We start from the raw sequence: 15,547 nt of genomic DNA, 5'->3' as shown, positions 1-15,547 counted from the left end.
CTAAAACTACTAAAGTTTGCAGTGAAAATGCAGGGATTAACACCACGAACTCATGGACTATCTAAAAATGTGCTTTGAGGTGTTTATTACAGAGCTTGAATGTGAGCTGATCGATGCCTACAAGAATAAAATAACTGCACAGTAAGGAGCCTTTCTTAAAGAATGTTCTTGTAAATCACATTTGATGCTTGGGTTGATCCATCCTGGTAATTTCATCTTCAATATTTTCTTTGTAATATCTGGAAGAATTCACACTAACACAAACAAAAAAGCAAACACCAACCTGACAGATTGAAAGAAAGTAAAAGACTTTAACTGTATCTTTTGTGAATTTGTTACAATTTCAGGTTAAGATCTGAGGAAATAACAGAATTTCAGCCTCGAGGCAAAACATTTTATTATTACAAAGCGAAACAAGAAATATGTGGGTTTGCACAATATTATTTTTGTATTTATTTTTTAATGTGCTACAGCAGGGGTGTCAAATTCATTTTAGTTCAGGGACCACATTAAGCCCAATCTGATCTCAAGTGGGCCGGACCAGTACAATAATAACAGTGAAAAAAGTAAAATTATATTATCAGGTTTACATCTACAAACTTTCCTTAAAAATCTGAATAACATGAACAACGTGAATTGCCTTAAGAAAAACAAATGCAATTTTAACAATATTGTGCCTTGGTTTATCAGTTTATTGTTCGCACATGTGCATTACAATTGCACAAAACATTTAGTGACAGGCGGAATATTGGTCAAATTGCTTTTACTTCTCTTAAGACATTTCATATTTGTTCAGGTTATTCACATTTTTTGTAAAAGTATGGTTTGGTAATGTAAACATTTTCATGTAATTTTACTTTTTTACACCTAAAAAACTAAGAGAGAATTTGGGGTTGTCATTATTTATAGATTATTATGATAATATTTTACTGGTCTGACAAACTTGAAATCTAATTGGACTGTATGTGTCTGTATGTAGAACCTGAATTAAAATGATTTGACACCACCGATTGTTAATATCTTCAGTGTAATTTTTGTATTTCACAAATTCATCCCACGGGCAGGATTGGACCCTTTGGCGGGCCGGATTTGGCCCCCGGGCCGCATGTTTGACACCTGTGTGCTACAGGGTCCTTCAGTACGTCTGACTGACTCACCGTCAGCTGCTGGAGCCTCTTGTGTCGGGGCAGCGATCTCGTCTTTTGGGGGTTCAGCTGCAGGGGTCTCAGGGGCTGGTTCTGGTACTGGTGCTGGTTCTGCACTGGGTTCTGCAGGGGCTTCAGCAGGGGCTTCAGCTGGATCTTAACAGTAATTCATAAAAGATGTACAGTACAATTATAATGAAACAGACTCTCCCTATACTGTCCTCTGCGTTAAGCGATCAAATAACTTTATTATTTAATCAAATTACTTTTTTTTTTTTTTTTTTTTTTTTTACATTTTCCACAGCCTTTTAACCCTTTCATGCATAGTGGTCACTACAGTGGACAGTTACTCTGTAGCTTTAATCTTGTATATTCATGGGTTTTGTTGTTTTAGTTCCATATCAACCAACACAGTGGACACTTATGCATCATCTCATGAACTGCAATTCATACCATTATTGTAACTTTGCTGTTCTTGATTGGTTCTTGAGTGGAAATCAATTGTTAATATTTATTTTTTGCATATTAACTCCATGAAGTGAGTAATAACTAGTATTAGAATATGTTAAAATGTGAGAAAACATCAGATTAGCTGCATTAAACATGGTTTCATTTCACTGTTTTCATATCACTTTATGATATTGGGTTTTAAATACATGTTTCTTTGCTTCAAGAATAAAATTCACGGTGTAGCTGAGTGGACATTTTTGTAACTCCATGAAAAACAGGTTGATTTAAAAAAAAAAAAAAAAAAAATCAAATTGTTTTTTTTTTCATGCCTAAAGAGGAATAAAAACACTCAGGAAAAAAAAAATCTTGATTAAGGTTCTCATAATTCATGCATGAAAGGGTTAAACACTGATTTATCAAAGGAGAGAAGTTCTCTTAGAAAGTATTTATCCCTCAAACATTTCTTCCATGTTATCATCTCTGTATTGCAGTCTGACTGATTTTCCATGTGTTATCAGCTGCCTCTCATGCCTATCCTGAGCACCAGTCAAGTGGTGGTTACTCATGAGGAAATAATGTGCTGGTGTGAGGGCCAAGGTCGCCTCACAGACACAGTCTAAGGGTGGCTTTGATATGAGCCACGGACAGCTGTGGCTCGATGCTTGTAGCACAGCGAGGCCATTAGTCTGCTGCCTTTCTTTGAGATTTGTTCCCTCCTTATCAAACGCAAACAGACGACCTCAGGGGGTCACACCAGCACAAGTGTCTCTCAGTGACACACTCAGCCATTGCAGCGTACAGTGCACTACGGTAGTATTTGTGCAGGATAAAAACACGTGACACAGCCAGTGACTCCAGATATTCGGTGAACGTGCGGAAAACATGTCTTCTGTTGCAGAGTGTGAGTTTATGCAGAAAGTGCAAGCAGTGCCCGAGTGGTTTTACTGTTTCTTTTACATGGTGAGCGAGCAAACGTGTCACTCACAGCTGCAGCATTAAAACTGTCCCACCTGGCTTTGACATGACCTTCAGCTCAAACTTAACCTTTGACCCCCCTGCAATCACCGCATACACATTGGCATCTTCCTTGGTAATATCTTTTATAGTGAGGAAGTGCTTGTTTCCGTCAGCTGCGATCTCATATTTGTCGCCGCCTTTGGCAATGTCCTTTGCGTTGCACTGCCACTTTACTTTGGCGTCAAGCTTCTCGGTCTCTGCTTCAAAGACCACAGAGGAGCCCTCCACTGCCTCCTGAGCCTTTGGTTTCTTGGTGAACGCTGAAACTGAATCACGAAGATAGGGTTAGAAAAAAATTTCCAGGGTTGTTCAGACTATTTCATGTTTTCTGTGGCAGTTTAATCAAATAATCCAAAGGAAATTAAGCATAGAACATCCAGAATGATGATTAATTGATGATCATTTTGTCTTATTGTGAGGAAATCACTAGTGCTAACAAAGGGGATAGAGGAAAGAATATACGCCCTCAAGATAAGAGGCAATGCTGCACTAAAATCAAAACAAACTCAAAGGGAAGTACACAAAACGAAAGAATAGTGTTAGATTGAGAATGAGGGTAGTGATGTACCATTTATTTATCATATTATAGCATATTTACTAAAAAGGAAGAAGTTAAAGAGTCGAGCTGATTGTATAGTGTTGTACAGTCTCAGCACACTGGGTGGGGCTAATTGAAAACTATTGAATTTGACTGTATTTCCAAAAGCACTAATATCTGGAGTCATTCTTGTCAGGTTTGAATATTCTCTGAGTTTCTTCTGAAGTAAACTGAGGGAAAATAAGCAATGCATGAAATACGTTTGAACTTAAATGTAAGCATTGCTTGAGAGTGAAAATAAAAATCATGAAAATCTCTAAATTATTTAATACAAGCGTCTTACTTTTTATTGCAGCATCAATAATCTTTCCTTATGATCATACACTTGTAGCAGTCAATGAACACATCAGTTTTTTTGTGATCTGTGTTTCTGTATCTACACCACATTCATCGAGTAAGTCTCTGGACTGAACCTTCAAGACTCACAGTCCCAAGGTTCTGTGGTGAAAATTAAGTCCTGTTAAAACCAAATCAAGTTATTACTCAAGTCAAATCAAGTTATATGAACTTACGATCCTGCACGAAAAGTTGAGCTTGAATGAAATAAAAATATAGACATAAACACCAGATATTCATGACAAAAGAGAGTCATTGTTTCTATGTGTGTCTTCACCTTAACTCTTTAAAACCTGACGTGTCGTTGCTGACACACCCTGCACATATACAGTTTGGATGGCTGTAACTCTTTCACTTTTTGTGCAGTTGGAAAAATTTTAATGGTTTCTGAAACTGAGACTTTGCGCTGTATAGGCTTCATTGGGTCATTACGGTAATTTCATTCACGTCTGTACTAGAAGCTAAAGAAGAAGCTGTTTTGGCAGAATTATAACTTGCAGTAAATTGTAAATGACCACTAGATTTTGAAAGTTCTATGTGCTGTGGAAAAATGGGCAAAAGGACTCCATCACAGCATGTTTTCTAACCTTTTTAGAGTCAAAATAAGAAAGAAAGTCCAGACAGACCATTTTAGGCTTAGGGTTTAAAGCACAGGTGTCAAACATGCGGCCCGGGGGCCAAATCCAGCCCGCCAAAGGGTCCAATCCGGCCCTTGGGATGAATTTGTGAAATGCAAAAATTACACTAAGATATTAACAATCTTTTTAGTTCAGGTTCCACATTTAGACCAATTCAATCTCAAGTGGGTTGGATCAATAAAATACTATCATAATAGCCTATAAATACTCACAACTTCAAATTTCGCTCTTTGTAAATGTAAATATTTTCATGTATTTACACAAAAACAAAGTATAATTTCACAAAAAATATGAATGAATTGAAAAAATATGAACAACCTGAAATGTTTTAAGAGAAGTAAGTATGATTTTAACAATATTCTGCCTGATTGAATGTTTTGTGTATTTGTAGTTCCGCAAATAAACTGAAGCATAATGTTGTTAAAATGACACGTATTTTTTGAGTTTGTTCATGTTATTCACATTGTTTGAAAGAATAGTTTGTAGATGTAAACATTTTCATTGTTTAATTTTACTTACTCTACAACATAGAGAAAATTTTGGAGTTGATATTATTTATATATTATTATATTATTATTTAACTAGTTCGGCCCACTTCAGATCAAATTTAGCTGAATGTGGCCCTTGAACTAAAATGAGTTTGACACCCCTGGTTTAAAGGGTATTCACATACTGACACTGGTACAGTGTGAATAAGCATGATACTGCACAATGAACACTTTGACTTCTGACACTTCAACCACATTTGTCTGAATATGCTTAGTATACAGCTGACATTTAATGAAATAAATCTTTAGGTACAGTGCTTTTTCTTGAGTATTTTCACAGTGTGTATTGGTATTTTTACTAATGTGACTAATTCAATACTACCTCCTGTCTTTACTATTATATAAAACCATAAAAACATACCTTTTCTGGTGGTTTCAGAGTCAATAAAGACTGACCTCTTAATATTTTTCAAAGCCTGATGATCCTTTAAGTCCTCTATCAGAAGTCGAAGTCAAGTGGAGTCAGGTGAGTGATGAGTCTAAGTCAAGTTGAATCTTCTGTTACTATTTAAAGACCTAAAAATAGTGGCTTTAGTCTGACTTAAGTCAAATCATGTGGCAAGAGTCCCCATCTTTGCTAGATATATCTAGAACATTTGGAAAAAACCTTACACCACTTTAATTTTGTTTTTTTTGTTTTTTTCTACAGAATGGCTTCATATGTCAAAATTAATAACATGGATCTTTATTTTTGTATAGTTTTCTTTTCTTCTTGCTTTTTATTGAGCTGATTAAAGAAGTTAATTTCCTCTTGGGGACAAATAAAGTTAATCTGTATCTTTACCTGTACCTATATCCAGTGGTGTAGTGGTCCCTGGAGAAGTGGGTATACTTTAATTTTTCCTTTTTTTTTTTTTAAGTAGTCCAGAAAAACGCCACTTTAGAAACAGTGACATGTAGACTACTCTATTTACCCAAAAATCTTTCAGTAGCGTTTGCTCACTATTAGCTATAAAATGATCATGACTTGATCAGGGGCGGTTTTAAAGTATTACTGGTCACACAAGCAGATGCATGAATGTAAATGTATTCAACATGAGACAAACATAGGATAATGTTAGCCTTTCATAACGCTAGCCTTTCATAACGTTTGCCTACTCGCATAGTTGAACTATTGGTGACAAAATCTCTTCTCTAAAAGTGCAGTCATATGACCAGAAGTTTAAAACAGTGACTCATTCTGAAACCACCTAAAATTACCTCAGAATCATGTATTCCATGAAAGTAGGTTCTCTCGATATGTGTCACTCACTTGAAAGATGTTCATTCTGCCTTTCTCGTTAGCATTTCCAATAATCGTGCATCCTTCAACTGTCAATCAACTCAGGTGGAACTGGCACCTGAGGTGTCCAATCAGGTTCCAAAGGTGGTCAGCACTAAACAGAGCCCTGACTCTAGCCTTAAATTAGCAATATTTTTCTTGGCATGATCTGCCCTACTGAAGGTACCAAGCTCTAGCCAAGTATTAGAGGCAGAGCAGGGCGGGTCATGGCTTCACCATCCTATGGGAAAACATGGGCAATTTGTCTCGCAGATATTACTGAATGGTGCACATCAGGGGGATTTAGAAGTGGGTATATGCAATGCTGACTGAAAAATAAGTAGGTATACTCCATATACTGCCATATACCCTAGACTACACCACTGCCTGTATCTTTACCTGTATCAGTATCTTTACCTTTATCTGTATCTGTATCATTACCTGTATCTGTATTTGTGTCACTGTCTTTACCTGTATATGTATTAGTATCTGTACCTGTATATTTACCTGTATCTTTATCTATATTTGTACCTGTATCTGTACCTGTATCTGGATCTGTACCTGTATATTTACCTGTACCTGTATCTGTATCTGTACCTGTATCTATATCTGTATTTGTATCTGTACCTGTATATTTACCTGTATCTGTATCTGTACCTGTATATTTACCTGTATCTGTATCTGTATCTGTACCTGTATATTTACCTGTATCTGTATCTGTACCTGTATATTTACCTGTATCTGTATCTATATCTGTATCGGCATCTGTATCTGTATCTGTATCTATATCTATTTCTGTATCTACATTTATATTTCTATCTATCTATCTATCTATCTATCTATCTATCTATCTATCTATCTATCTATCTATCTATCTATCTATCTATCTATCTATCTATCTATCTATCTATCTATCTATCTATCTATCTATCTATCTATCTATCTGTATCTATACCTATATTTATATCTATCTATCTATCTATCTATCTATCTATCTATCTATCTATCTATCTATCTATCTATCTATCTATCTATCTATCTATCTATCTATCTATCTATCTATCTATCTATCTATCTATCTATCTATCTATCTATCTATCTATCTATCTATCTATATCTGTATGTCATCATCCCTTAAGGAAAAACTGTGACGAACACTCAACCATTAACACCGTTTTAACCCACACTGTGTAAAACACCAGCTGCTGTTAAACCCACTGTGCAACATTCACTTTCCACTGTTTGGAAAAGTTATAAAATGTGCTTAGCAATGTGGTTCTCGAACTCTTGTCATCTAAAAAAATGACCTATAAATAACCAGTGACACCTCTAGCTCTGACACCATACATGTGTTTTATAGTAATGTCTTGTGTTCGGATTCACCAAACACATGTTCAGGTGCACAGCAGGGTTGAATGTGTTCAGCTTTGTCATTGCAAAACTACAAAAAAAAAAAAAAGCCTTATGTTGCAAGATGACTCCCTGAGTTTAAATATAGGATCCATATGTACTGGACTAATAAATGAGGCTGCGGGCCTCAGCTGCAACAGGGGCGCAGGTATCACAGTCGAGGGATTAGCTTGGCTCTATTTTTGTGACTCTGGAGGCTCAGAAGAATGATGTGCCCTCAGTCTGTCTGCACCCACTCCTCTCTGCTCTTACAACATTACGTCCTGCTGTCAATCAATCATCCTGTCTTGTCTTTCACATGCTCTCTGTATCTTCATTAAGCAAAAGACTCACTTTTTGAGATCAAATAATTCCCTACAGCATCTAAATTTTGTGTTTGGATTAAAATGTAATTACTCTACTATAATTTAATCACACTTCAACTCAAATACAGCTTTTAATTTACAGTTCACTTGCAAAAACTGGCTACATGGTGCACTCTCAAAAACCGTTAACATGACATTAAAACACTTTTTGCATCTAATATCAGTTTATTACTTACTGTTTTACATTTTTTCATGAAAGACACTCATCTACAGACTTGATTAACCTTCTAAAAAGGTCAAATGTAAAATAAATAGGCCTATATAGGCTTGTTTTATCTGTTACACACGGATATATAGCTTATATTGAATTAGGCTTTTACTAAAATAAACCAATTTAACATTTAGTTTTTCATACAATAATAATATCAATTCTATATGTTTGTTTTAATTCTAAATAATAATAATAATAATAATAATAATAATAATAATAATAATTAGGCTTTTTACTGAAATAAATTTAATTTTACACTGACTTTTTCACATTCTATATGTTTGATTTAATTATGAATTGCCTTAAGTTCTGATTCATTTTAGTTTTGCTGTGTGTTACAACATTTTCTTCTTTCTTCCTGTTCTGCTTCTAAAAACAATGAAATCCAAGTGACTGAACAGAAATGTTAATAATGCTACAGGCTCAGGTTAACTAACTGTTACTGTCCTGAACAAATCCTTGACACCAAATGTCTTAACACACGGGAGCTGATCTTTTGAACTGCGTTGTGTCATCTGATATGACTTCTAACTTGACCACAACCATCCATTACTACTGAGGAGAAGAAGAAAAAAAAAAACTGTGGAGAGTCATTTGTCAAGTTCTGCCGGGCATCTTTGGATCAGTGGTGCATCTGGTGAATGCTGTGATGGTGGAAATGCAGTGGGATCGATTTCATGTCGGACAATGTTCCCAGCTGGGCCACATGACACTGTCCAAAGGGTTTACATGAACTTTCACACAGCTGAAAAACACTTTGAAAGTACAGTAGGAGGGATGATTACATGTATTATAAACAGCCAAGCTATTAGGACAAATTTCATTACCACACTGCCTGGATTACTGTATTAATATAAGAGATGAAGAAGACTTCCAGGTCGATGGATTAAACCTCTAGCTACGCCTGTAACTATTTTATCTGAACATTATTTACATTAAAATATATTATTCAGCATAGGTTTATATTCACAAACACACATCAGCTCTAAAGAAGAAGTGCTGCTGTCATGTTATAAAGCAATAAAGCGATAAGAACTTTTGTACAACTGGAAACAAATTCAATGTGGTCATCTGACATCTTCACAGTAAAACAAACTTTTGTTTATCATGAAGAATCAGATGTGCTTTGAGTGGTTTGGTGGTTTATAGTTGCTTAAACTCTGCACCCACTTGAAAAGGTGTTACCCTGAACTCAGCATTTTCTCACGTATAAGTCAGTATTATATTGCTTCTTCTCTCAGAAAAAGTTTCCATTCAAGATGTTTATTGCACAAAAGAAGGAACATTAAGAAGTTGGTGTTAAGCTGTTGCTTGCTGATAACACAGGAATGACAGTCATTAACAGTTCCCGGTTTAACTTATTTGTAGATGTTTTAATTGATTGCATGGCTGAAGACTAAATCTTTTGGTAAATGTTAGGGTTTAATATAAGGTTTTATTTGAAGGGGACGTGTTGCATTTCGAGTATCTGAATGTGGTGGTGGACGCTTACCTGGTTTTTTGACTGGCTCTGGCATCCTGAACGATCTCCTCTCCTCCACAGTGGGATCTACTCTTCCTAAACCGTCTGGTGTCCAGCTCAGCTCTCTGCCTTTAATAGCAGCCCTTCCATAAAACCTCCCCTCCTTTCAGAAAACATCCCACCTCTCCTGACATTTTTTTTTTCTGGGCCCAAAAAATCCAACCCCCCCTTTACTCTTACTCCTCCTCATCATCCCGTCCCAGCAGCAGCCTGGCCCCCACCCAACCCCCAGTCACGTCTGACCTCGGGCTATATTTCAACCATCCTTTCCTCCAACACCTCAGCTCAACGATAGGCCTTGAGAGGGAGGGGAAGCGATGCTAGGCAGCTGGTAAATTTAGACCATCAAATACAAAAAAAAAGTCTTGTAGGTGTTGTCACATCTGCACCCGATCACCCTGTGGATAAATGTATATGTAAAACAAATTGGGACGGTTTCCGTGGCTTTTCTTTTATTTGATAACTTTATCCCATAGTGCAGGGGTGTCAAACATGCGGCCTGGGGGCCAAATGAGGCCCACTAAAGGGTCCATTTTGGCCACTGGTATATTTTTACCAAGTGCAAAAATTCCACAGTCTTGAACTGAATTAAGCAAAAAAAAAAAATTAGCTTGAATTAAGGAAAAAATCTTGAATTAAGCCAAAAAAATTCTTCAATTAAGCAAAAACAACCCAACAAACTTTAATTAAGTAAAAAAAAATCTTCAATTAAGCAAAAAAAAATCTCAAATTTAGCAAAAAACCTTGAATTAAGCCCAAAAAAAAATCTTCAATTAAATTAAAAAAAAAACTTCAATTAAGTAAAAAAAAAAATAAAATCTTCAAATAAGTAAAAAAAAAAAATCTTCAATTAAGCAAAAAAAAAAAAAAAAATCTAGAATTAACAACTCATTTTTTCCCCTTTGTTTTAGTGCAAAAAAAATAACATTAAATTATGAAAATATTTACATTTACAAACTATCCAGTAACAATTAAATGTGAATAACCTGAACAAATATGAACAACCTGAAATGTCTAAAGAAAATTAAGCACAATTTTAACAACTTTTCTGCCTGTTCCTCACTGTTTACTGTCTTTGTAGATCTGATCCATAATGCACATGTAGAAATGATAAGTTGAGGAATGACACTGTTAAAACTGCACTAAATTTTCTTATGTTTTTTAATTTAAATTTCAGTTTTTTCAGGTTTTCTTTTTTTTTTTTCCTTTTTTTGGATAATTTATAAAAGTAAGTATTTTCATAATTTAATGGGTTTTTTTTTACACTAAAACAAAGACAAAAGTTTGGAGTTGTCATTATTTATAGGTTATTATGTTATTATTTTACTGGTCCGGCCCACTTCAGATCAAATTTAGTTGAATCTGGCCCCCGTACTAAAATGAATTTGACACCCCTGCCTTAGTGGATGAAAACTTGAAGATAAAAGGTGTGAAATGTAACATGGTGCAATGAGTACAGCCTCTAATCATCGAGAGTTGGAACTGTAAAATTAAATTTAAAAAGCAAGCAGTGATATCAAATTTCAGTTGTTTTTTTTTTTTTGTTTGTTTTTTTTCTGATCAACTTCATTTCATTTCCAAATGCACATCCATTCCATGCAACACATTCCAAAAAAGTTGGGACAGAGGTTACTTAGAGCTGGTAATAAGACCGTTGTAATTATGATTTGGAACAAAAGTAGCATAAAGGGAAGTTCTAGTCTAGTGGTAGATGAGCTGAGGAAGTCCAGTTTCTAAACACATACATGGGCGCTTCTATGAAACTGGTCCCTAAACACAGGACACGGGGACTAAAAATTCAAACCAGATGTAGACTAATGTTATGAAGCAAATTTGGAAGCACTTTGGGTCTATTTTAAAAATAATATTTACTGAAATAAAAGAAAAACTATTTTTCACATAAAGCACATTTTTTCTATTATTTTTATACAAAAATCCGCATGCAACACTGCAAAAAAGGACACGAAAATTACACACTTTTTTTTTTTTTTTTTAATGTCTTTTTATTCTCTCACAGGTAAATTTTAAGAATCAAACCAGTTATGCAAGACAGAGTTCTGCATGTAACACAAGTGGACACAATGGATTACACGCAAAACCTGGAATGAGACTGAGATTCATGAAAAACCCGCATGTCTGGATTAGAAAAACCACTAGAATCATCAAATTTAACACAGAGTCTTTATTTATAGCAGTATATAAGACCATTTCAAGTTTTTCCAGATCAAATGCACTGACACCTGGGTGGTTTTTCCTGTCCCAATTTTGGTCCTATTTTTGGCCCTAATACTTTATTAAAAATCCTTTAATTTTGGGATGGCTCAGAGTAAGAGTACAATTTTTTTTGCATTTATCTGAGGTGATCATTAGGTACATCCTGGGGAGAAATATGTCTACATTTCTCTTTTATTATTGGGTCTAAAAAGCTGGAAAAGTGCCAGATACCAAAATGAACCCAGTTTCATAGAAGCACCCACATGAGAAAATTATTGAAGAGTTCAAGAACAATGTTTCTCATGGCAAAATAGGAAGGAATTTGGATATATTAGCCTATATGTTCACATCCTCCTGAGACCCAGAAAAAAAAAAAAAAATCTCTTTTGCATTAAATTGTTGTCTTGGTATGAAACAGCGTAATGAAATAGTTTTTTCAGATCAGATTTTATGGAACCTCCTTTGCAGTGGACAGTGTTTTTTTTTTTTTTTTTTATTAACCCATAAGGACCCAAACATCCACTGGTGACCAACAGCATCTTTAATATCTTATGATCCACTAATCCTATTAATACATATAAATAATAGGTGTAAAATGCAGTTTGTCAACTTTTCATAGTCATCAGATATGACCTGTTTGGACATTCAGAGGCTCCGTAGTTACCGTGGAAACATCATCTTCTACAACATTGATTCACCAGTAAAACCTATGGAGTTTGATCAATGACAGTGGATGGAGACACCGGGTTTATGTTTTGTTTTCTTTAGTTTTATCTGCTTTAATATAATAATCTTTGAATTTACTTTGAGTTTTCACGAACATCTAAATTAAATATAGGAATATACATGATTTACAATAAAACACGCAAAATATAGATGATAATATTACAATAAATGGTGATAAATCACTAAAAAAAAAGGTTAAAATAAAGAGAAAAATATATTTGGGAACTGACACAAAAGTAGCACTGGGTCTTTATGGGTTAAGCAGTGAAACTCTTGTCCCCTACAGAGGACAAAAATGCATTGCTGGGTCTTAAGAGGTTAGAACAAGATTAATGGAATCTGGTGCACTTCAGTGTGTAAAGACTAAGAGTGCAAGACTCTGCTGAACAACATGATCCCTGATCCTTTAGACCACACCACATCAATAACCATCATTTATCTAGAGCTGGATTAGGGTGAAAAACCTTTGCCCAGATATACGACACTGAGTTACTCCTAAAAATGTCTCTAAAAGGAAGCTGTAAGTTAAAGGAGTCATATTTAGCTTCTTTTTTTTTTTTTTTCAAATGGAATTATGCATTTTAAAACATTTCCCTGTAGTCTACACAAACTGTAAATGCTATGCTTGAGCCTGAATTCTTCATTAAAAGGGTCATGTTTTGCTAAACCCACTTTTATTAGTCTATAGTACATTTATTTGTGTATTTGTTACATCTATAATGAGTTACGTCCCGACATTTGCACATATAAGGTGAAGACTTCCAGCGAACATTTCTCTGAGTACGACATAATTGTTGGTCAGCAGCAGCGGTTGTAGTCCATACCGAAAGTTCGAGTCGATTACCTAAAATGTTCAGTTGTTGGTTGTATTAACGAACACAAGTGGCTGAACGGGACAGAGCAGCACAGCCAACAACCTGGAAGGGGTGGGGTGTGAAGTGACTCATTTGCATTTAAAGGGCCAGCGCTCAAAACAACCTTTCTGGTGTCATTACTCAGAAATAGGGTTGAAGATGGACCTGTGGAGTTGAGTTAATGAAGAATTTAGACCCAAACATAGCATTTACAGTTTATGCAGACCACAGGGAAATGTTTTAAAATGCATAACTATATTTAAAAAAAACAAAATATCACTCCTTTAACCCTTTCATGCATAGTGGTCACTACAGTGGACAGTTACTCTACAGCTTTACTCTTGTATATTCATGGGTTTTGTTGTTTTAGTTCCATATCAACCAACACAGTGGACACTTATACATCATCTCATAAACTGCAATTCATACCATTACTGCAACTTTGCTGTTCCTGATTGGTTCTTGAGTGGAAATCAATTGTTAATATTTATTTTTTGCATATTATCTCCATGAAGTGAGTAATAACTAGTATTAGAATATGTTAAAATGTGAAAAAACATCAGATTAGCTGCATTAAACATGGTTTCATTTCACTGTTTTCATATCACTTTATGATATTGGGTTTTAAATACATGTTTCTTTGCTTCAAGAATAAAATTCATGGTGTAGCTGAGTGGACATTTTTGTAATGCCATGAAAAACAGGTTGATTAAAAAAAAAAAATTTAATCACCTTGTTTTTTTGTTTTTTTTCATGCCTAAAGATGAATAAAATCACTCAGGAAAAAAAATCTTGATTAAGGTTCTCATAATTCATGCATGAAAGGGTTAATATTTAATATTCGTATTACATGACTTGTCCTTGTGACTGGCTCCAAATCATCCCCAAATTCATCTCGAAGTTCTAAAATACCATTGCCGGGCAGTAGCGTCGGATTCATTTTAGAGGTGGGGGGCTGTGCTGGGGTTTGTTGGATTGAATGACTGTCAGGTGCACATAATTTTGTCACACTAGCTTAATGTCGGTGTGTATTTTTAATCACAGTCATCAGATCAAGTGGAAAAGTCTCAATTATTTTTTCCTCCGTCATTCCAAAAATATTCACACGAGGGTGAAAAATGCGTCCTCTGCGTCTTGTTTCATCATTGCGATGTCTCCTTGCGACAATAACCACTTACATGTGTACACAATTATGCATACAAACCATTTGCACCTTCTTTTGAGACATGTTAAATATGATTTTATACATATATATATGTGTGTGTGTTAAATATACATTAGTAATATGTTGTAGTATATCTACTGTATTGCACATAAAGTGGTAATAATGTTGTTTTCAGACACATTCCTCGTCTTTTTATTCCTATATATACACATCAGTAATGACCCAATTCCAGTTACACTTTATCAAGAATAAATCATATTGTGACAGTCATTTCACAAGAAGAGGTACAAATGTCAGTATATAATTAAAAAAACAACCCAACTAGAAATAAAAAGGCAAAAAAAAAACCAAACAAACAAACAAACAAAAAAACTGCTGGAATTATTTGATGTTTCAAGCAAAAATTAACAATAAATGCATGTTCAATGACATACTTCTTTTCCTTATATCTGTGCATTTCTTTAATTTACAAACAGTTATGATCAAAAACATGTTTAATGAGCTCACACACTATGACCTTTGACCATTAGAATGAAAATCTCGTAAGTTCATCATCGAAGAAATAAAGTCAAGCTTTTACTGAGATATGTTTTAAAAGTCATGAGTTACCATCAGACACAATTTAAGCAAACTGACCTCACTCCTCCTCTGTATTTACCTTAAATGAATAACAGACTTCATAGCAGTAGTAGTAGTATAGTAATTTTTTTGTCTTTTTAGGGATAGGAAATCATACTATTTTCTCAGTCAGTAAAGCTTTCTTGAATTGTTTGCAGTGTATCAATCATTGTAATATTCACAATTCACTTTCAGGAGTGGGCTTATCCCACCATATCAAATTTTTCTTCATCTCTAATATTTATAAACCAAGACAAACGGCCAACCTGCTGATCTCCAAAACATGAAAAGCTAAAGGACGTAATAGATTCACTCATCTGGTTTCTTCACAGCAATAGGATGCATTTAATGATATTTATGATCACATTCTTAATATAACACTCATGGCTGTGTCCAGTCCATACTGATCTATTGTTTTCTATTCATACTCATGGCCTTTTCTTCTCGTGTCTCACCTGTTACTTCTATC

At 34.9% G+C, this 15,547-nt stretch overlaps 1 protein-coding gene across 1 annotated transcript in view; it reads right to left on the bottom strand.

Annotated features, from left to right (window-relative positions):
- The window catches only part of mybpc3 (myosin binding protein C3), a 71,206-nt gene extending 61,591 nt beyond the window's left edge, over positions 1-9,615 (bottom strand). Inside the window, exons 1-2 of the mRNA XM_030159809.1 lie at positions 9,472-9,615; positions 1,158-1,301 (exon numbers count right to left, since the gene is read on the bottom strand). Coding sequence (XP_030015669.1) covers positions 1,158-1,301; positions 9,472-9,496 — 169 coding nt within the window. The 5' untranslated portion in view covers positions 9,497-9,615. The remainder of the gene's footprint in view (positions 1-1,157; positions 1,302-9,471) is intronic.
- Positions 9,616-15,547: the final 5,932 nt, after the last annotated feature.

The sequence above is a fragment of the Sphaeramia orbicularis genome, chromosome 3, assembly GCF_902148855.1.
Source record: "Sphaeramia orbicularis chromosome 3, fSphaOr1.1, whole genome shotgun sequence".
In the NCBI taxonomy this organism is placed as follows: Eukaryota; Metazoa; Chordata; class Actinopteri; order Kurtiformes; family Apogonidae; genus Sphaeramia; species Sphaeramia orbicularis.
This window is presented reverse-complemented; position numbering and strand designations above follow the sequence as displayed.